General features: G+C 33.0%; 2 protein-coding genes across 5 annotated transcripts; both read right to left on the reverse strand.

Annotated features, from left to right (window-relative positions):
- Positions 1-230: 230 nt before the first annotated feature.
- On the reverse strand, positions 231-4,639 carry LOC111414725 (isovaleryl-CoA dehydrogenase, mitochondrial). Its single transcript, XM_023046160.2, has 5 exons — positions 4,420-4,639; positions 4,229-4,355; positions 1,240-1,424; positions 668-1,180; positions 231-608 (listed from the first exon to the last, which is right to left on the reverse strand). The coding sequence occupies exons 1-5, from the start codon at positions 4,543-4,545 to the stop codon at positions 306-308; spliced, it is 1,254 nt and encodes a 417-aa protein (XP_022901928.2). The 5' UTR covers positions 4,546-4,639; the 3' UTR covers positions 231-305.
- Positions 4,640-4,707: 68 nt separating this feature from the next.
- Positions 4,708-24,113, reverse strand: LOC111414724 (oxoglutarate dehydrogenase Nc73EF). Of its 4 annotated transcripts, XM_023046159.2 has the most exons (11): positions 23,932-24,113; positions 23,183-23,410; positions 13,687-13,887; positions 13,501-13,621; positions 13,189-13,444; positions 12,855-13,133; positions 11,765-12,793; positions 11,033-11,711; positions 10,813-10,967; positions 6,385-6,498; positions 5,063-6,032 (listed from the first exon to the last, which is right to left on the reverse strand). In XM_023046159.2, exons 2-11 carry the CDS (start codon positions 23,402-23,404, stop codon positions 5,933-5,935), a joined length of 3,156 nt encoding a protein of 1,051 aa, XP_022901927.1. In that variant the 5' UTR covers positions 23,405-23,410; positions 23,932-24,113; the 3' UTR covers positions 5,063-5,932. The 4 variants fall into 4 exon arrangements, with proteins under 4 accessions (XP_022901926.1, XP_022901927.1, XP_022901925.1 ...); XM_023046158.2 differs by lacking the exons at positions 5,063-6,032; positions 6,385-6,498 and adding an exon at positions 4,708-4,890; XM_023046157.2 differs by lacking the exon at positions 6,385-6,498.
- Between the last annotated feature and the right edge of the window lie 298 nt (positions 24,114-24,411).

Here is a 24,411-nt window from a genome sequence, read left to right on the forward strand (position 1 = left end):
TAGGGAGCTTAGAATCAATCCACTATTATAAATTTCATTTTGCAACTCTAGATGGCTCTCTGCGTGTTTTTCCTTATTTGTGTCAAAACCGACTATATCCCATGGAAATTGTTGCTTAAATTTTGATCTGAATTGCAAAATGGACTAAATTCACCGCTGTTTGCGCATCAGATAAGTTTTTATGCTTTCCTGAAAAAAAATTATGTTTTGGGGATGGCACTTGTACTCAATTAAAAAAAAATTATATATTGAAAATAAATTTATGGCAAGGTCATTTTCGCTGAAACTTTTAACAATTTTCTTTCTTATTTATATTCCGAATTGATAGTTCTTCCAATTAATAGTCTTCTAACTTCTGATGTACCAGCTCCAATTTCATATAATTTCGCATCACGCATTAATCTTCCAGCTGAATAATCATTAATATAACCATTTCCGCCTAAAATTTGAATAGCATCTAATCCCATTTGAGTCGCCTTTTCAGCACAATACAAAATAACACCGGCGCAATCTTTACTATTCGCATTCTTTTTATCACAAGCTTTAGCAACGTTGTATAAATAACTTCTACAAGCGCTTAAAGTTGTGTACATATCAGCCATTTTTCCCTAAAACAACAAATTTACATCCTAAATCTTTTTAAGACATTTAAAATTAAATAACTTACTTGTATTAATTGAAATTCCCCAATTTTTTGGTCAAATTGTTTTCTATCATGTGCATATCCAAATGCAAGATCACAACATGCTTGCATTACTCCAACTGGTCCCGCGGCTAAAACTAATCGTTCGTAATCCAAACCACTCATTAAAACATAAACTCCTTTATTTTCTTCTCCTAATAAATTTTCTTTGGGTACTTTACAATCTTCGAATATTAATTCGCACGTATTCGATCCGCGCATTCCCATTTTATCTAATTTTTGGGCTGTTTTAAATCCTGGAAAGCCTTTTTCGACCAAAAATGTTGAAATTCCATGTTGTTTCTTTGTAGCTTTCGGATCCGTTCGGGCGTACACTACTAAAACGTCAGCATCCGGTCCGTTTGTAATCCAAAATTTGTTTCCGTTTAAAACATAATAATCGCCTTTCTTCTCAGCCTTTAATTTCATTGAGACTACGTCAGAACCTGAACCTGGTTCTGACATTGCTAACGCTCCAAAGTGTTCTCCGGAACATAACTTAAATCAAAAAAGAAATTTAACCTATATTAAAAAAAAATTTTTTTTGAGCTAATTACTTTAGGAAGATATTTTAATTTTTGTTCTTCAGTTCCGTTTCTATGAATTTGATTAATACATAAATTTGAATGAGCACCGTAACTAAGTGCTATCGCTGAACATGCTCTTGATAATTCTTCCATAACGATGCAATGTTCCAAATAGCCAGCTTCTGTACCTCCATATTTACTCTTTGCTGTTATACCTAAAATTTTTTATAATCAATATCATCCTGTATCTTATGCTATATCATCATGTATACAGGGAATTTCATATAACTCGCAATATATGAATGCAGTAACCATAGTTACGAAACTATTATGTACTTGCACTGTACCAAATAAAATGCAACATAGCTTAATGGACTTAATGGTACAGGCTTTGGGTAGATTTACAAAAGAAACGTTTTGCTTGGAAAAAGGTAACGTCTTTATGATAACCCTGAATTTTCCACCGTCTTAAAAGACGTATGGCTAAACCCGAATGTTTCTGGTTCCATGTCTAGTGTTAGCTCTAGTGATAGTGCAAAACTAGAACTAACACTAGACCGAGTGCCTACTGGATTTAGGCACATGTCTCTCAAGACGGCTAAACCCGAATGATTGTAGTTCTATATCTTGTGATAATGCTAATGTAAAAATAGAACTAACACTAGACCTAGAACTAATAGGCTAAAGACTTCATAGAAATGATACTATTTTTTTCAAAATGTTTCAAAAAGTTTGAATAATACACAATATAGTAGTATATTGAATATATACTACTGAAAGTAGCCATCCTATCTATACAAGATATGTTCAGTTTAAGGTGACAAGGTAGATTAGGAAAGACACCAATATTGTTCTGGCAGCACACTTCAATGCGCATGATCTGATCAAGTCCACGTGAAGTTTTATTCGATTTATTTCTACTTATTCTGTTCTATTATTATTTATTATTCTATCTATAAGTGACGTTTAATTTGGCACCTGTCAAAATCAAATAATTTTTTAGTTAAATTAAATTAAAATAGTTGCAAATTCTGTTGATAGATGCTGTTTTAAATATTTTAAAATCATCCAAAATATGTTTTAATGATAAATTTCTAAATTAATTTTATTCATTAATCAATTTAAATAATTAAAACGTTTAATAACGAAAACTATATTACCGACCTTAATATACACACGTCAAAGTTGTCAAGTTTGACTGCAAATTCTGTTGATAGATGCTGTTTTAAATATTTTAAAATCATCCAAAATATGTTTTAATGATAAATCTCTAAGTTAATTTTATTCATTAATCAATTTAAATAATTAAAACGTTTAATAACGAAAACTATATTACCGACCTTAATATACACACGTCAAAGTTGTCAAGTTTGACTGTCAAACAAAAACTTGAAGTGATTTAAATAAAAGTGATAGAATATAAAAAGAATAAAAATAAAGTTATAGATTAGAGCGCCGAGCAAGTGAGTACGATTACGCGACGCAAATTTAGTTCTTTGTCATGCATATATAAACTTCAATGCGCATGACCTGAGCAAGCCCACGTGAAGTATATTTTTTTATTCTATTTATTTCTACTTATTCTTTTCTATTATTACAATTTTCTAAGTGACGTTTAATTTAACTTTGACACCTGTCAAAATCAAAATAATTTTTTAGTTTGCGTCAAATCTTGGGAAAATTTATCTCTTCCGACAATAATAAGAGTAATCTATGCAGGTTAGTTAACGGAGATTCAAAAACTGCGTGTAGTGGTGATTCTGGGGGTCCTTTAGTGCAAAGTAACACTTTAGTAGGAATTGTTTCTTTCGGTATTAATAAATGTGTAATTCGAGGTGCGCCCTCTGTTTACACGAAAGTCGGCAAATTTGTTGATTGGATATCCAAACAACTTGAAAAGTGATTTAAATTAATTAATATTAACTCAAAAAAACGCCATATATCAAACTAACCTAAAACAAATTAACTTAACCTCAAAAAAAAATTAACCTAATTAAATTAAAATAGTTGCAAATTCTGTTGATAGACGCTGTTTTCAATATTTTAAAATCATCCAAAATATGTTTTAATGATAAATCTCTTAATTAATTTTATTCATTAAACAATTTAAATAATTAAAACGTTTAATAACGAAAACTATATTACCGACCTTAATATACACACGTCAAAGCTGTCAATTTTGACTGTCAAGCAAAAACTTGAAGTGATTTAAATAAAAATGATAGAATATAAAAAGAATAAAAATAAAGTTATAGACTACAGTGCCGAGTAAGTGAGTTTCTTTGTCACACATACATAAAGACTTTTACATAAAAATCTTTTAATACTTTTGAATTATTATGTTGTAGTAAGTATAATTTAATAATGAATAATACATAAAACATTTCCTTTATTCTGAATTCTGCAACTTCTTTGTCATTTCGTGGCTTGTGCCGCGTGGACAACTGCATTGTCCTAAAACTAAATATCATTTTCACTTTTACATTTTTGATATCAGGGATATTACAATTTTCATATTTTGAAAATTTATCATGGCGCCCCATAGTGTTGTGCGCCCTGGGACAGTCGCCCCCCTGGTAGTTACACCTTAACGCCTCTGGTCAGGTTTAGCCGTCTTAAGAGACGCATCGCTAAACGGAATTTTTCTAGGTCTAGTGATGATTCTAGTCCTAGTGTTAGTCTAGTTTTATTTCTTATTCAGCGCTAGATTCTTATATATTTTTTTTTAAGCTATAATAGACACCCGTATTGATCCGTTATATCGAGGTTTTACTGTAATGTCAAATTATATTGACATGTTGCATTTTAAGTGGGCCAAAGTAAATAGGTACGCCATGGTTTTTATGGAAATATATTTTTGTATATTGCATCTTAAATGACATTCACTGTATGTTTTGATTTAGCAAATAAACAAAGTCAAATCCAAGGTCGTTTTAATTTAAAAGTAAAAGCAGCTCAAAAAATGTTTAACCAAATTGGTTGAAAGGCATCTAAATTAAGAAAACATTGACGTACTTACCTAATAACCCGAGGCTTCCTAATTTTTTCCAAAACTCTCTTAACCCATCGAAATTATTTTTCTTATCAATTTCGTTAGCATATGGAGCTAATTCTTTTTGAGCGAAATTAAAGACTGTTTCTCGAAACTTAAAATAAATGGGTCAATTTTTATTTAATTTTTTTAATTGATAAGAATTATTAAAAAGATACCTGAATTTGATCTTCGGATAAACCAAATATGTTTTCGTCAATGGGATAATATTGCGATGCGCTTCTACAATGCACAGATACATTTTTTATTCCTCTCAAAAAATTCCGTGAGATGTTTAAAGCCATTTCAACTTATTTGTGAGATATTTTTTGTAGGTTCCTTGGACATTAACCTCAACTTGTAAAGAGTATTAATAGGAATGTGAGTTGAATGGAAGATTTATCACAAAATATAGTCCACCAAAGATACAGTTAAGTCTATATTATATTTTAAGAGATAAGAAAAGGTATCGTTTATATCGTGTTTATTTCTAAACGATTTTGTAATTTTTACATTTTTCTCATTGATTCCCAAAAATATATAGTACAAATTATAATTGTGTGAAGTCTTTTAACATCTGTATTTGTTCAAGATTATTTGTGTGTTTATCTCCAGTAGCTGGTGCAGCGCGGGCTGGTCTAGCTATAACTCTATTTAAATAAAAACAATTACTAAAAAGAAAAATTAAATTATGTATTTAATATTTCGGTATCTTTAAAGACAACGAAGATATTTGCTTGTATGTTTTTGTTGTCATCGCATTTCCTATTGGAAATAAGGAAATTAAATTAATTAAATAAAGGTGGTAATAAAACAAATAAATAAATCAACATTGTTATTGATACTGTTTACTCAAGCAACAGGTCATTCAAAACGTTCATACAATAAATAAATAGCACTTAGAAGAAAATACTACAATACATAATAATACAGTTGGGGTTTTTCTTTCCTCAAAAGTTACCAAAGAAATATGTGTGATGAAATAAAAGGATTGTTTGTGATATATTATAATAGCATTAATAGCAAACGCGGTAAAATTTAAAATAAATCTTTTTTAAAAACATTTTCTTAAAATTTTTATTATTTAAAACAAGCACCATGTTTTATTATTGCGTTTGCAACGGTAAATTATAATTTTAAGGAGTATTTTCCGACTGCAAAATATCATTCGATTGAGGGGGGTCTCTTCTTCCGCGATTTATAATATACTATTACACTAATTACACTTAAAATGATTCTCGCCTTCGTATTATTTTTTTTGTACAATTAACTACATAAAGTAATCTCTATGTACAATAGTTAAAACATCTAACGTTTTTTTTTAATAGTTAACATAAAACTGTCTTATCGACCAAACATAATTCATAAAACATGAAATTTTTATATAGTTAAACCAATATGCAATAATTTTATTCTAAATAAATTATTTTTTTATCAATCTAGGCGTGCCGCAAAAATTACGATAATAACAATGATATTGATTGTTAAACTGAAAGAAAATAACGACTATTTTGATTCAAATTAACCATCGATAATACAATTTCGTTTTTATACCTAAATCTAATTTTTTTCTTAATATTCAAAATCGATTTTTCTTTCATTTCTTAATGGTGATAAGATAAATAGCAATAATTGCTAGATAATTTCACTAGTATAGAAAAATTGTGTTGTTTCTTCTTTTCACAAATTTTTTTAGATTGATAAAAGGTCGTTGACCATCGCTTGGTATTCGCGATTGTATTGAGTTTTGTTACCAGTTGCTGGACTTGGAGCAACAGGTCTTCCAATGTAGCTATTCATAACAAACAAAAAAACTTATTATTACACATTTTCAAAAAATATATCATAATATATTAATTTACCACAAAAAAAAAAACAATCACCACACATTAAACACATATCAATAGATAAAAAAAAATTTACAAATCTAATAAAAGCTGTGAATTAAAGAAGCGAAGTATGTGAGCTATTTGAAGCCATAATTTTGATTTGGCATTATCATAATAAATAGCAAAAAGAATGAAAGAAACGATTGCATTAACACTTGGGAAGGAAAAATAAACGAATAGGGTTATATTAAACAGTTAAAAATAAAGAATAGTGCACTTGAAGATATGATTTATTGGCCAACGATTTTTTCTCACCCAACAACCCTCGGCTCGATTTCCGTTACCGGCTCCGTTTGCTCAACCGGATCTGGTTCCTTTTTGCCAAACAATCGGCTGAACCAGCTCAGCAATGTTCGCGCAGTTTCAACTCTGCGCATCGAAAAAAAAACGCGATAAATTCAAGGACGGTTGAATCTAAAAGGACTGCTACATCCTTTGTAATCCAGAAAATGATGTTGTGTTTTTGTGTCTTTATTGTATACAGGGTGGCTATTTTGTATGGAATATAATATATGGATATCTCGGTAAATATCGACGACTTTATAAAAAACAAGTTTTTTTGTGAAATTAACTTAATAAACACTACAGATGACAAGTGATAACATGTTAAAAACATGGAAAACCCACTATGAGGAAAAATTTAAACAAGAGGATACAGAAGAAGTGGAGGAGAGTCGAGAAGAGGTGGAAGATATAGAGGAACAGCAGATAACAGAGTATATCACCAAAATCACTAAAAAGAGGAGGTCCGAACGTAGTACAGTGGCGGAGGAAAAGATTCCAGCAGACATAGAATACTGAATCAATACCCTACGAATGGGAAAAGAATATAATCATGCCAATCCATAAGAAGGGGGAAACAACCAGAGCAATCAATTTGGAGCCGGTTGCGCTCAAACTCTACTCAACGGATGAGAATCCAAATAGAAGAAAAACTCGAAGAGGAACCATTTCACACTCGAAGAGGAACCATTTCACACTCGAAGAGGATATACAAGGTGTACCATTTTGTTGTAAAAATGTTTTTTTTAAATAACTTGAAACCAACTCAATATTCTGTTTGGATTCGATCATTTTATTGAAATTTGGACTAGTACAATTTGTTTAGTCACTTTCTGAAAGTGATGTCTGGCTTCTTGACATCAGCGACATAAGACATAAGCGTCAAATCAGGCGCGTCCGCCTGTTCGGCCAGTCGTAATTGCCACTTTTCGATATCAATCGATTTGAAAACATGGTACGCAGCAAATCCGTTATTAATCGAGCAGTGTGGCATGTTGCATCACTTCGATTTTGCCAAACCGTCATCGTAGAGAGGCCAAACTGCTGAACGTCAACCGAGCGTCATCACTTTCACGTCTTAACTTTGGGCATCGATGTTGCTAAAGAACTACTGGCATTAAATTTCGCCACTAAATTTCAAATTGTCTTGGCTGTGGACGTTCAACGACTGCGATATTTTGCTCTGTACGTGCGTTGAGCAAGCGTAAGAAAGGAACTTTTTTGGAAATTCCACAATTCCACAATTTCTGCACGTTCTTGAAGTGTATAGCGAGCCATGGTTAAAATTGTACTGAACTGACGTTTCCAACGCGCCATCAAACATGGCGACTTGCCAGCTGGTTGTCAAGTTATTAAAAAGAAACAGCGGGTTCAACAAAATGGGATACCCTGTATATTTGGCCTTCCCTAGACCTAAAAGCAGCTTTCAATCGGGTACCGAGGCAACATATATGGAAAGCTTTAAGCGAACTGGGAACAAATTCAAAACTAAAGAGAAATTAAAAGCGTATATCATAACGTAATGGGGTGGGTTAGACTGAATGGAAAGACGTCAGAAGAGTTCAGAATTGATTTAGGGAGTGAAACAGGGTGACAGTTTAAGTCCACTACTCTTTATAGCATACATGAACAGAATAATAAAGCAAGTCAAACTACGCAGACGAGACAACCTAACCCCGATCTACACTCGAGACTTTATAATATAAGCGGATGATATTGTACTAATGTCAGGCAGAGTAGATGTCCTACAAAGAAATATCCAAATATGGAATACCTGCCTACAAGAAAGAGGAATAATAATAAACAAAAACAAAAGTAAGATCCTACACATCACAAAAGAAGAAAAAACAGGAGATATTGACGTAAGAATGTAGCGGCAACGACTGGAGGTGGTAGAAAAGTACGAATATCATGGAACCATAATAAGTAAAGATGGAAAGATAGATCAAGAAATACGCAGCAAAACAGCAAAGCAAGTGCAGTCTACTATCAATAAACAACACCCTTTTTCTTAGGCAAGAAGGAACTGAACACTAAAACAAAAATACAATAATATAAAACCACTAACTATATACCCACACTTAATTATGGATCAGAAACTTGGACGATGTTGGACAAGCACAAATCGAAAATAACTGCAGCTAAGACCAAGTACCTACGCAAGATATTGGGGAATACCAGAAGAGCTAGGGTACGGAACAAGAACATCAGAGAAGAACTAAGCTTAAATCCCCTGGTACAGGAAATAGAGGGAAAACAAATTGCTATGGTCACCTGCTTCGAATGAAAGAACATAGCATATCTAAGATAATGTCCAACATAAGGCCAGAAGGAAAGAGCAAGCGTGGTAGACCAAGAACCCAATCGGAGGGAGAGATTGAAAAGATGGTTGAGATGAGAGGGAAGAGACTCGCCGAAGTACGGAGTATGGCCAGAGATAGGAAGATGCTTTTCTGTTATGAGGGTACATCATCGAAAAAAGAAAAAAAAATCCCTATCAAAAGAACCAATGAATACAGGGTGATTCTCAACCTATACGTATAAACTGAGGGATTTATTCCTCGTGAAATAATGACTAATAGATGAAAGAACTTTATCTAGAAAAATATCTAGATAAAGTGTTTCCTGAAAGATGGATAGGTCGAGATGATCCAATGGCCTGGCCACAGTGATCGCCCGGCTTGAATCCTCTTGATTTATTACCTTTCAGGTCACTTAAAAAATATTGCAGAATCAGATACATGCTGCTGCCCAGACAATCCGCCAACACCCTGGTTGAGGCCGCGTTAGGATCGTGGATTCGAGAAGCCCAATTGATATTTGGGAAATAACGTCGAACACTTCATTTTAAAATGTTCTTGATTTGAAAGTAAATATCACGGATATCTATGAAACAGAAAATCTTTTACTACTAAATTTTTCGCCTATTAGTCATTTTTCGTCATGAGGAGTAAATCCCTCAGTTTATGCGTATTGAGAATCACCCTGTATATTTAAAAAAAATCAAGTGTCCAAATGATAAAACCAATGAATACTGTCTTATTATGGCAAATAAAATGTTTTTCAAAACAACTTTTGCATAAAAAGTTTTTTTATAAAGTCGATATTTACCAAGATATACAGGTGTCTCAGCGAAATCGGTCATTAGACGTTTCTCGGGTTCTGGCCAAAATAAAAATTTGAGAATTCACCTACTTTATTTTTTTAAATGGAACACCCCGTATATTTTATTACTTTGTCGTCTTCGGTGTCTCATTCTACATCTTTAATATTCCATATGTCTCATGCCTAACATTAATAGTTTGAAGATAAATAGGTTTTTTTGAAAAATAGTCGGCTGTGAAATTGTACATCAAACTTGACAAATACGTTATAAAACATTGTCGTCAAATAACTTTATAACCTATTTATCAAGTTTGACGTACAATTTCATAGCCGACTACTGAATTTTCGCTTATTTTAAGTAACATTACGAAATACGTGTCTTTAGTTATTTAAGTTTTTTATAAAAACGACAAAGTTTTTTAAAAAATAAGAGTAAGAAAAGTTTTCAGCATGAAGTTTTCTACTTCATTTCATGTGGAATTAAATTCCACATGAAATGTAGAAGTGAAAGTGTACAACTTAGTGTAGAGGTAAGTTACGTTAAATCATCTTAATTTATTGTCCTCTACATGTCCCTGCTCTGTGTCGGTTCTTATGTGAATCACCCTGTATATTTATATTATATTTACTTCTGAAGTAAATTTATTTTGGGGTGGCTTTAACATTTAGCACAAGTAGGGTTCATGAATTAAAACTTTCAATTTCTATTTTCGCACAAGCACCAACTTTTGTTGACTAGCTGTTTCAAATGACAATATTTAAATGAATACAAAAATTCGATATTGTTGACAGACAATAATAACAATTTTAATAAATATTAATGTTTCTGAATGGGCTAAACCCGAAACTGTCTAGTTGTAGTTTTAATTATCATTCAGTGCTAGATTGCTGTATATTTATATTGAACTAAAACTAGAACTAAGAGTAGATCTAGAAACATTCAGGTTTAGCCATCTTAAGAGACACATGGCTAAACTCGATTTCTTTATATTATTAACCTTATTAAGTCTCAAACTAACAACATTACAAAACACGAATAAAATAAATTAAGCATTTGCTAATTCAAAGTGTGAAATAGTAGTTGTCTACCCATGCGTGACGTCACGAACGTGCCGAACTTCCCGAGATGTAGCAGCTCTTTTTGATTCTACCATTCTTGCGATAAATCATATCTCCTTTAATTTATATTAAAGTATGAAAAGTTTTAGTGATAAATTCGAAAGTTTAACTAAATGTCCCGTATTATTATCTATATCTTGTATTTCTAGCCAAAAAGAAAAATTAAAAATTACTTACTTGACATCTCTACTTCCGGTAAGAGCTGTATGGAATCGAGGTTGCACATATTGCCAATAACCTTGATTCTTATGCTCTTCCTGTGCAAAGAACAATTTAGCGTTCGGATATTTAGCGCATTCTCGTTTAATCAAATCGTATGGGAAAGGTGAAATCTAAAACCACGAATAAATATTTTAATAAACAAATTAAAATTATTTAAAGGTTAAAAAAATCAAACCTGTTCAATTCTAATCAACGCAATATCGTTAGTCAAATTTTTCGCATCGCGTTCTTTTTTGTAGTCGTAATAAACTTTTCCGCTACAGAATACGACTTTTTTAACTCCAGATGAATCGATAGTGTCGGGAATAACTCTTTGGAATTCGGTGCCTTCTACCATCTCGTCGAAACTGCTCCTGGCGTTCGGGTGGCGCAACAGACTCTTGGGCGTCAACATAATCAGAGGTTTACGGAAGGGTAGGTGAATTTGACGACGAAGGATATGGAACATATTGGCGGCGGTCGTGCAATTTGCAACGATCCAATTGCAATCGTGCAATTGACGCACCGCGAAGTCATCACTTTCCGGTGGGAAATAATCGGGATCGTCAGAGCACATTTGAAGGAAACGTTCTGGACGACAACTTGAATGTTCAGGACCCATACCTTCCATACCATGTGGTAAGTTTACAACTAAACCACTTTGTCTGACCCATTTAGCTTGTCCAGAAGAAATAAATTGATCAATGATACATTGCGCAGTGTTGGCAAAATCACCAAATTGAGCTTCCCAAATAACCAAAGCATTAGGATTCGTCATGGAATAACCCAATTCGAATCCTAAGACAGCGTATTCAGAGAGTGAGCTGTTTGAAACTGAATACGGAGCTTGATCAGGGTAAAGATGACATAATGGGCTAATAAAAAATCACAAATAACTTAACTTTAAATTAAATGCAACAAAACTTACTTGTAAGTTGCTTTATCAACCGTTTGATGATGCAAAACATGATGACGATGAGAGAAAGTTCCTCTTTCAACATCTTGTCCAGATAATCTAACGTGAATTCCTTCTTTTAACAAAGTTCCATAAGCCATAGCTTCAGCGATGGCCCAATCGCACGTTCTGTTATTAACCATTTCTAAACGAGCTTTTAAGATACGTTCTAAACCTTTGTGAATAACGAATTCGGCGGCGTTTGGTGGTGGCGACGAAAATCTGGTTCCAATGTGAACCAAAGTTTCTTCTTTAACCCCGGTTGGTCCAACTTTCAAAGGATCTTTTCCTTCAAAGAATCCAGACCATGGGCTATCCAACCAATCCTTATGTTTAACGTGGGTTTCTTTGCGAGCCGCGCTAAACGCTTCCTCGCAAATCTTCTCATATTTTTCTTTAACATCTTGTACTTCCGCTGGAGTAACAACACCTTCTTTAATCAAATTATCGGCGTATTTCTCCAAAATGGTTTGCATTTGCCTAATTTTCGTGTACATCAAAGGTTGAGTAAACATTGGTTCATCATTTTCATTGTGACCGTTTCTTCTGTAGCAAACGATATCAATGATGACGTCACTCTTAAAAGTGGCTCTCCATTCAGCAGCGATGTTACAAACATGGATAACCGATTCGGGATCATCACCGTTTACGTGGAAAATCGGGGCGTTTACAACTCTGGCAACGTCAGTACAATATGGTGATGATCTCGAGAATCTTGGATCGGTTGTAAAACCAATTTGGTTGTTGATAATGATGTGAATTGAACCGTGGGTGGTGTAAGCGGGCAAATCAGATAAATGCATCGTTTCAAAGACGACACCTTGTCCGCAGAACGCCGCGTCACCATGAATATGAATCGACATTACTTTTTTACCCTCGCTATCGCCTCGATAAAATTGTTCAGCGCGCGTTTTTCCTTGCACAATTGAGGAGACACATTCTAAATGGGATGGATTAGCACATACAGCTAAACGTATATTTTTATTTGTAACACGGTTTAATCTGAATTATAAAATTAAAGAATTAGATTGTTGAATATATTATTTATATTTATATATTATACCTTTCAATGTATGTACCTAAATGGTATTTTACATCTCCAGAGCCTTCATCAGCTGCTTCCAATCCAGCAAATTGGCTGAAAATTTGAACAAGCGGTTTACGACATACATTGGCTAAACAATTTAATCTGCCACGATGAGCCATGCCCATAATAATACTTTCGACGCCCAATTCGGTACTTTTATCAATAATTTGTTTCATCGCTGGAATTAAAATTTCGCAACCTTCCAAACCGAAACGTTTCTCAGATGTGTATTTTTTCGATAAGAAGTTTTCAAATCTAATTAAAACAAAAAAAATTAATAATTTGTAAAGTTATATTATTTTTAAATTACCCTGCTGCTCTAGTAAGTCTGGCAAGAATCAATCTTTTTTGATCAGCACTTAATTGTCCAGCACCTGGTGTTTCTAATTTCTTTCTAATCCAATTACATTGTTCTAAGCTGTTAATAAACATAAACTCAACACCAATGTGTCTACAATAAGTGAGTTCAAGTCGTTTGAGGATTTCCTTCAAGGGAAGTGACGTTTCTTTTCCTCCAATAAACGTGGTTGATGGTAATTTAAACATTCTTTCCATATCAGTATCATCTATAAACAAACTTTTTAGAGTATCTCTTTTAAATGATTAAATAAAATAAACATACTAAGTCTATGTTGCCGCACAACTTCATCTGGTGGTGAACCCTGCCTTTCAGTAATAGTAGTACTCCTATCTGAATACATGATACCAAGAGGGTCAACTTGCGCCACAAGATGACCACGAGACTACATAAAAAAATGAACAAACAATTAAAAAAACAAGGAAGTTTTTCAAAAATTTATATTTTTACTTGGTAACTTCTAATAATAGCCTGTACGGCAAGATGATCTTCAATAATCTTATCATCCAGGCTAGATACCCCAACTCCAACACCTTGGATAGCAGGTAAAAGTGATGTTAGCGCTACCTCATTCTTCCCGGGGCCCGCCAGAGATGGAGGCCTCTGATACGCTTGGCCTTGCGCTGAATTTCGGAAAAAAGAATCCCAAGACTACAAAGTTAAAGAAAATTAATTAAAATTAATGATTAAACCGTTACATTTCAAATTGTAATTACGCGAATGAAAAATTATACTCATTAGAAAACCGACGAAGAAATCCTTGGTGAAACGCAAAAATATTGCAGTCGAATCAACTGATGCGAAAAGTTTGTGAAGAAATAATGTAAAAAATAGAGTACTTGACGACATATTTGTAAGATATGTTTGAAATTTATTTAGATTTTAATAACTAAAAATTTTGAGTGTTTTGACAGATGACATAAACGTCTAATTAGTGAGGTTAAAATCGATTAATATATTAATTTCTTTTTTAATTACTTTTTTTTTAACATTTTAATATTTTCAATGATTTTAAAATCATTTTCATAATGTGTTATTATAAATTTATAAATATAATGATTTTTTAATAATTTATACAAATTTTTTCTTTATACAGGGTGTTTCTAATATAACCATTATGGAATAACTTAAAAGAATGAGATTTGTTAGATAACTGTTGCTAATAAAATGGAATGGCACTTTTTGACGATTTTTGTAACCCTGAAATGTTATTACAAGGAGTTCAAAAAATCATCATCATTCTGCGGCGCTACATCTATATTTTTGGCCTTCTGAACACTCCACTCTATGAAGTGCTGTCACTCTCCAATTTTGAACACACAGCTTCTTTATGTTATTAGACTTAGTCACACCGTCTGGGCCTTCCATCTCATTCTAGGTCTTCCCCTATTTCTGTGTTTTCCTGGTTTCACTCACCCTTAAGATGTATCCCATCCATCTTATTCTTTGAGCTTTGGCAAACCTAACAATGCTTTCTCCTTCAACAAAATTGTTTAATTCTTCATTAGTACTTGCCTTATTGAATATACTACCACCGTTTTCTAGATCACCGTAACACAGTAACGTTGATAGTGCATCGCCTTGTCTAACACTATTATTAATAGCAAATGGTTTCGACTAAAGGTTAACCCACTGCTGTCGTCTGCCGAGCCAGCAAATGCTCAAACAACCGTTTTGTTCACTGCTCATACTTCATTCGTGCGACATGTCACAATGTTTACCACATCATTTACCCCAGTTCTTCTTCGTAGGTCTTAATTTCGTATGTGGTCCCTCAGGATTACACCCAGCATCGACCTCTCCATCTTTCTTTGAGCCTCATGGCTTTAGCCAATGTTAATGTTAAAGTTTCGGAGCCGTATGTCATAATTACAAGCACGTATTGATTAAAAGCCTTTCTTTTCACATATATAGGAATATTGCTCTTGAAGACGTCTCTAAGTTACCGGTAGGCTGCCCATGCGATTGTGTTTCTTGTTTAGTTCGCTTGTTTGATTATCTCTCAATACACGAACGTCATGGCCAAGATATATACAGGGTGTTCCGTGACTCTACCGACAAACTTATACCATACATTCCGGGAGTCATTATGATCAAAAAATGGTATATCACTTATAGGTGAATTCCTCTTTATTTTCGTTTTTCCGTCAACGTGCGGCTTGTTAAATAATCAACTTGTTAGCCTCATTTTTTTAAAACACGTCTTAGTGCAGAAACTTACCTTCATTTTTTAGAAGAAGAATTGCCGAATTACATAGAAAATAGTCCTCTAGAAGCTCGTCGTGACATGTGGTTCCAGCAAGATGGGGCACCATCACATTTTGGGAGACAAGTCACGGTATTTCTTAATCAAAATTTTCCGGAAAGGTGCATAGGACGAGGTGGTCCTGTACATTGGCCAGCTCGGTCACTTGACTTCTCGCTTCTAGATTATTTTCTGTGGGGTTGCCTCAAATCTCGTACGTATAGTAGTAATGGTAAACCAGATACACGGGAAGAGTTGATTGACAGAATAGTTGAAGCTACTAATTCGCTAAAGAAATTAACTAGCAACATTCTATAACACGAAGGATAGCTGCATATTTAGAAAATGGTGGTTCTCATTTTGCACAGGTGCTGTAATTTTGTGTTAATTAGTAAATTAATAAATTTTCTTTTATCATTTTTATTTCGATATCTCTGAAACAAAGAGGAATTCACCTATAGGTGATATACCATTTTTTGAATTGTATAAGTTTGTCGGTCGAGTCACGGAACACCCTGTATAGCTATCAACCCTCTTAATTTCATTATGCCCAATGTTGATGTTAGGGCTGGGAACAAGATTTGTCAGAAATTTTGATTTCTCCACGTGGATATTTAGCCCGACTCTTGCACACACCTCCTTGAAGTCATACAACATCAGTTTCATCGCTCCAAGACTATCCGAAATAAGGACTATATCGTCCGCGTAGCGCAAATTAATTGGGTTTCTGCCGTCAATGTTTATGCCGTTTTGACTGTGATGAACAATTTGGGTTCAGCATTGTATCGCCTTGTCTTATTGACTACTTTTACTCTCTTCAGTGCTTTCATTGTAGCATTCTTGTAGATGTTATAAATAAGTTTGCTGTGTCGATAATCGACTCTGCATTATTGCTTGCAAAACTGCCAGTTTCTCGATTTAAATTCATGATGTGATATAAGTAAGGAAGAATTATTGAACTACATAGTACTAGCATTTTTTTACTAATTTTATCATTACCAATTGATTCAGTTTTAATGGAAAGTAATAAGTAATTACTATTGCTTTAGATTCGTACATTGTCATCATTGCCAAACTGACGAGTTTCTTTGAAATACCTTGCTTTATCAGTATTAATTGTGCTTTCGGTCGGTTTACACTATCGAAGACTAGTCTGAAGTCGATGAACATTAAATGCTGAAACATTAAATGTTTCAGAACAAACTGTTGATCAGTCGTAGATCTTGCAGTCCGGAATCCGCATAGACGTTTTAAGCAGCCTAATCGGCCTATAGATTTCATAACTTAATCTATCACCCTTTTTGTGTATTGGGCATATAAGACAAGTTTTCCAGTCTTCTGGCATTACCCCATTTTGCTATATAATACATGTCATATTATGTTATGTAGCTTAGACATAAATATGTCGCTTCCATTTTTAATTAACTCGATGGTGATATTATTTTCTCCAGAGGATCTGCTATTCTTCAACTTCAATATACCTGCCTTCACTTCGTTAGCTGTTGGGGTTTCTATTTTAGATTCCACGGTGACGTAGCTTGTCCAGAGTTATCGTTTTCATCTTCATTGATCTGGTTGTTCAAAGCTTCCTTGTTGAAAAAATGAACCCCATCAGAACTTTTTATTGTGTCTAAATTTTTTGATTTAAAGACATTCAATCTACAACTTTTTTGTATCTTAACCAATTGTTACGGTTAATGAAACTTTACGACCTTGGAATACAAGTAACTATTTATGAACTACAATACTCAATAACGAATTTAAATTAACACTTTAAATTTCATTCAAAACTTTACTTAAGGTATAATGAAAACGAAAAATTCCCCTTATACACAATATGGAAGGATTCAAAAAAATTATTTAACATTTTTTAATAAAAAAAAAAGAAATTTAATTAAAAATAAACGTTTGTTTTTGAAACTCCACAATCGTATTTGAGTTAAAAACGCACAAGTTGCGTAACAAATCCAAAATTAAACCTTAAAACAATTTATTATCAACGTTTCACTTGCATATCTAAAAAGTTTTGGAACGAATTGCGGTCACCTGATTGGCAGTAACATTATTTTTTAGTCGCGCGCACATTGTACCAATTTAAAAATAAAAATATCGTCGAAATCGACCGAGAATCCACCGCGGGGTCAAATTCAAAAAAATGACGGAAACGTCTGATCAAACTCAACGACGACCTTTGTCTCCTCTACGCAATACCGTTTCAAATTTCAATTTTATTTTCACGGCAAGCAATTCGTCCTAGATTTCTATTTTTTATCTTGACTCGAGCAATCGTCGTTGTCGTTCCATTCACATTCTAGCCTCGAAAGTTTTAAGTTATTATGACTAATCGGAAACGATTTAAAGGTAATTTTCTTTTAAACATAATAATATCGGTTATAGGATTCCCCGTGAACAAGAAATTAGTCACGATATATTATGAGATTAAATAGACGTTTAAAACGCAATATTGCGCAATCGCTTCAACAACGAGACGTCTATAATTTCACTCGACGTCAAAATGTGGGCGTTTTCTTAACAGATAAGCGCAATAATTGCAACATTCTCAATTATGTACTCCACTTAATAATCCATAGGTCAAAATGTAACAATTTATAAGGTCGCCGATCTTTTTTTATTAATTAGATAGGTTACAAAAGTCGATTATTTTTGTAATTATGAGGTTTCTAATAGTACATGAGACGACCTTCACCTTTTTTCTACTTCAAAGGACAATATCAATTGTTAAAAAAAAATTTTATAACAAAGGTCAATTACATCGATTATAGTTAAATAAATAGAGGAAAGTTTTAAAATAATTCTTTTAGTTTGTGAACCAATTTAGTTGATAGCGAATTACAACTAAACTTTCCATTAAGATATTTTAAATCAACAATAAAGATGTTTACAAAACGACTTATTTAGACTTAGAAGTTATTTATTTTAGTTATTAACGCCATTATTGTATCAAAAAGGATTTTCTAAACAATAAAAAAAATTAAATCAACAATTTTTGTTGAAAAAAAAATGCTAATAAGAAGTGTGATGCTTTTTGGCGTGGAGATGACGTAAAAAATGTGATATCAATAAATAAAAAGGTTGAAAACATTTTTTAAATAATAACATAACCATAAATTTGAATTAAATTGCATCTAATAAACACCATATCACGTTCAAATAATAAAACCGAAAATCTTGTCACGTTTTAAACCTTTAAATTTTTAACGCCTTCATAAAGTGACTTTATCTAATCAAAATAAAAACGGAATATATCAAATAAATCACCTTAAACGCACATTCAAGGCGAGGATCAATTAGTATTGTATGCAAAGGCTGATTTAATTAATATAATAATCAACATCATATGACTTAATCATCTGGTTTTATAGCAAATATTTTATTGTATAAATAAATTAAATGTATATTTATAATGTTATATATGGTTGTTTTTTATGAAGAAAATTATATTTTACATTTTCAATTTATTGTATGTATACAATTATTATAGTCGAGTGATATTATTTGTTATAATATTGTATTGTACTTTTGAAAATGCTTATTCATTCAAAATTATTAAAATAACTATATTAAAATTTTAATGTTATTAATTATGTATTGAGTTTGACGTTTGAATAAATTAAAATTAAGAAAAAGCAGGTGGATATGGAGTTTGAAAACCGTGCACAAATGAGAAGAATGAAACATTAATGTTTTATCAACTATCAATTTGTATTAAGGGAATTACAACCATCATCATTTGTGGAACAATCTGTTGTGGATCTTGGCCATAGAATAACCAGAGAAGACACTGATGTTGGTTCCTTTGATGTTGGAGGAACCTCATCTTTGACCTGGATTTAAATTCTATCATCTTTAAGAAGGGAAACCAACCAAAAGCACACCAATAACAACAAGGTGTCCATCATAAAGCATAAACTCTGTGTCTTGGCCTCCTCTAGAAATTTCTAGAGGTCTTGTAACGATGTAATGTATTTCTAGGTGTCAACCCCCTTTCTAGGATGAAAGAATACTAACGACACTAGTATGACTTCTACGAAGTCATAAACCCAAAGCATATCGCAGTGGAGTAGGTCTAAATCGCGTTCTCGTTGAGCTGATAATAACGGATTGTGTTGGAATCACGAGCAATCCATAACTAGTTATTTTGCCCAAACACCTTTCCGATGCCTCTTCATATAAAGTTGTGACACCCTTACTTTCTGTGGGCATTACATATGACGTTTTGTGGCGGTTTCCAAAATCATAATTGGTGTTGGTTTCCTAGATTACTACTCATAGTTAGTGGACGTAGCCAATCTACATCTGATAATCACTGAAAGTTTCATTTATAGAACGTCAGAACCGCCGATGGCAATTTTGGATGTTTGAATTCCCAAAGAAGCACCCGTCAGAAAGCAATGCAAGTCCATTTAGAGGCATAAACCCCGTTCTTTCAAAAGTAGTTAGACGTTTCTCCTGCATATAGCAGCATGCTGGTCAAGCGCCCTATACTGAAAATACAAAATTTCTCACAGTTCCTGCATGGCAAGAAGATTTTTTCTAGCATCGACTCGATGAGATCATATCACCAAATACATCATAGCATTTGTACGAATTTCCTTATTGCCAATGCCTAATGGAGAGTTGCTGCAATCCTGGGTGATATCCAACCTATATATTGGCGAAAGCTTTTTGGCTTTGACTTTGGAAAAGACAGGAACTGCGGCTAATTTCTAAATGCTTGAGAGAGTACTAACTCCTATCTATGAAACCCTCATAGATGCGTCCTTGGAAAAATGAACGTAAAACTCCTGATATTTAATATATTCAGCAATAAATTAGCGACGGAACTATCCTGTATCCTGTAACCGTCGATAAAGATGAACTTCTAGAAATGGGCACGAAATTGCCTTAATATCAATAAGTCAAAATATCACAACATACCTTAGGATTCAATCCTAAGCCATTTCATTCATTGAGATGGAAGTTTGAACACATCCACATTGAACTAGGTGATATCAAAAAGATGCAAACTTTGTCTTACACACGTGAATAGATTTCCCAATTCAGAACGCCGTTGCGAAAGACTTAAGACCAGAGCTAGTAATTTTAATTACAACTTCTCAAAGAACTCTGAATATACTGAGAACCAAACATTTCCAAACAACGATTTCACCAGCGATATTTGAGAAGTTCCACCGTCAATAAAAAAAAAAAAATTTGTTGAAGTTGAACCCATAATGCAAGATCTAACTTGCGTTTTAAAAAACTGACTGCTGTTCACATGTGTCTCTATAAAGCTCATTTCAAATGGTGAAAGTTACGCAGTGACATGTGTTTAAACAAGATAATGGACAAGGAACTAGATGAGTTATCCAGCACCAACACGTTGCAACACTACAGCTTCAAAGCCCAACTCTGATTTCGGTATAACACGGACAACCAGTAGCAGGGGTGCTGTAATACAGATTTTGTTCTATAACTTAGATCTGGAGCAATAAACCAATTCGAAGAATTTGGGAGAAAACGGCGTGAAGAATGCGTCAGATATGGAAACAATAAATTCTAAGGGATTCACATCTCTATCTTAACCATTAGCTGTCACGATCCCCATTTTGAGATTTTGGATTTTAACATACCTCACTTGGCGCAAAAAGTATACTAGCTGGGTTTGACAGTTTAGTGCTATTTTATATCTATTAGTTAATATTATTTATAGCAGACTGTATTAACCCAACCCAACGACCATATAAGAAAAAACTTAAAGAGAAAATTGTGCTAAATTATAACATTTCTTGTCCAAAATGCAAAAAAAGTGGGCACTTAATGGTTTAATACACCTCGAATTGTATGTATATGTTACGAAGAATGTTCGTTTTTTGACAAACATACATATCCTATTCAGATTTTGGCCAGTATAATCAATTTTATAGTATCTAAAATGGAATCTAGGATAACAAGATGTAATAAATATTTAAGCATTTACGAAACGATATAACAACACAAATTTTATGATGCTAGATTGCATAGAATAATGTAGATGAACTCTTTAATTTTTAGTTAAATCGCAACTACATCTTGACATGTAATGTCATCTAGGATAGCATTCATATCCAAGAAATTACTAGATTTTTACTAAGCTTTCTTGAAATGACTAGAATCTCATGTTTTAAAGATACTAGCGACGCAATACATAAAATTTGCAATAATGATCTTGATCAGTTTCTGAAATAATTCTTAAATGTTGTTGATAACAATTATAGTATATAGAATATGAGCATAAACAGATTACGAAATGCGAATATTAGTATTTAATTAATGAGTCAATTGTTCTTAGATTTTGGAAATGTGTCAAAACATTTCGCGGCACCAACACGCGGCGTTCGCAGGACACAACTCTACCACGTGTAAGTTTGGACATACCTAAGAATATTTGCGCGGCAGCAGTGTGTGGACACACCCTAAGAACAACCGATTTTAGGCAATATAATAAAGCAACTTTTTCACTTAAGAGTTTTCTGTCACAGACTATGAAACGAATTAAAGTTGCAAATTAAAGGATCATACTAAACTATTCTCTTGATGATAAAAAAAATTCAGTGTAAGGTTGCACATCATAAAATTAAGCAATAATTAATTAATATCTCAAATAACAAACTTTAACGCAATGGATTGATGTCAATCAGTTCGCTATGCATTGTTTGGATATATTTTAGTTACCATTCATTGATCGCCATTTTAGTCACTAGGGACAAATAAGAATTAGGTTGGGATATTCTTAGCTCAAAAGTGACGTCATATCCCGGCGGGAAAATTGCTCATTCTTTGCACCTCCAATACCAACATTTTATTCGTCACTTTGAAAGAGAATAAGAAAACCGTCAACATTACGCGAATTCCACGAACTTTTTGGAAACGAAACAATCAATGACAGACGATGTTGGGAGTGGCTTACTCTCTAGAATCTGGCACAAGCATGGAAAATACGAAGAGGTCAACAATCGATTTTGACGGCGTTGGCTTTTGGCAGGTGTAAGGATGAAAGCTTAATAACCTGAATGTTGGCTAAGACCACGTAAAATCCCGCTAATACGTTTCTGAACGTTAAAAATGGTGTGGTCGAAACCTCATCATAAATTATTAAAAAACTGGAAAACAAACAAAATTTATGATTGTTTGGATGAGTTCATGGAATATCTATGAATCATCACCATGCAAATAAGAAACAGTCATTTAAACAGGTTTCTATTATATTACTTTTCGTTTTTTATTAAGTTTGCTTATAAAAACGACGAATATTTATGCAAAAACCAAATAATTATTTGTATACCAAGGCCAGGATGGTTTATTCTTGATTATCCAACTGCGAGGTACTAAATTTTTCGTTTACATAACGTAAAAAAAAAGTGTATAACCAATAAAAAGGGACTATTTTTCAGGGTTTTTATGGGAATCATCCAAACAGATGTTTGCTTGCTAATTATTTATTTCTTGGAAATTTGGCGGGAAATTTTTAATTATTTGATGTTTCCAACTGACAATACATTCTTCCACAACTTTAAAACATTTATTGTTAAAGCTTTCTTGTTAATCTTCAAGTGAAAGTGATTGAACTTTAAGAAAATGATCATAACAAGTTGTCAAATACAAAATTTACCTTTAAACTTAAATTGTAATGAATTTTATTTATTAAACAAATTAACTTACCGCATGTACACTTGCAGGATCATTTAACCAAGCATTGTACATATCCTCAATATAACTTGAAGAGGTTCCATTTAAGAATTGTTCCGCAGGAGCTGGAGTGTTATAATAAATTTTGGGTGCGCTGCAAATTGCTGGGGTTGCGGTGGTTTGTAGAAGCCATCCAGCGAATTTTTGGGCCCCAGGACCCTTTATGGTGCTAACTATACTCCTGGCTCGATGCATAATACTCTAATAAGAGTAAAAAAAATGATTAAAAAGTATAACCTATAAAGTTGTGGTTATTTGTTTTTTTTTAATTTTTGATAAATTTGCGGGGAATTATTTGTTTCCGAAAAGGTAACCGCACAATTATTACGCAAAAGCCGGCGATTGCAACACACTACACGATCGGTTAATTTTAAATAAGATTTTTGGCAACGATCCGATTTGCACATTCACTAATGACACTAAAGTTTATTTGATTTTCGATGAAAAAAAATTTAAAAATAAAATACCGGTTAATGTTTTTCGGTTTGTTTAGATTTATTCGACGATAACTAATAAAATATGTTAAAAATTTGCTTGCATAGCGGGAAAATCGATATTAATTCTTCCTAACCAAGAATTATGTAACTAAAATTCAAATTTAATTCACATTACCCAAACGGCTTTTAATAAAATACACTTTAATAACGTCAAATTTAATTAAGATTCGATGGGATTTCCTTAATTTTATTTGATTTCACGTGAAAATGTGGTTTTACTGTTACCTTTTTCTAGGTGTTCGTAGCGATACGCTGGAACCTCTCAATTGAACTGACAGCTTATTTTTACAGAAAATAAATTCCCCTATATAAAATTTGCAATCCCCTATTTTTTTTTTCCAACCTACGTAACTTTTCACGTGCAAATTTCCATAGTACGCAAACGATTCTCGTCACTATTTCTATTCAACTGAAAACCGTGAGAATGATCGCGCATAGTTTATCTTAATTTTTATCAGTTTGTGATACGATACAATGTTACACAGTCTCAGGGACAAACGGATTAATTTCTCAAGGTTCAAGATCATTTTTGCTTTAAAAGATATTGTACAATACTGCTTAGGATTTATTTATTTATTAGTTAACAAAAATTTAATTAAATTATAAACAAATACATAATTAAAAATTAAATTTGACATCTTTAACATAAAAGTAGATTAAACCATATTTAACGTTTTGTATTTTTATTAATTTACAACAAATTCT

The sequence above is a fragment of the Onthophagus taurus genome, chromosome 6 (genome assembly GCF_036711975.1).
Source record: "Onthophagus taurus isolate NC chromosome 6, IU_Otau_3.0, whole genome shotgun sequence".
In the NCBI taxonomy this organism is placed as follows: Eukaryota; Metazoa; Arthropoda; class Insecta; order Coleoptera; family Scarabaeidae; genus Onthophagus; species Onthophagus taurus.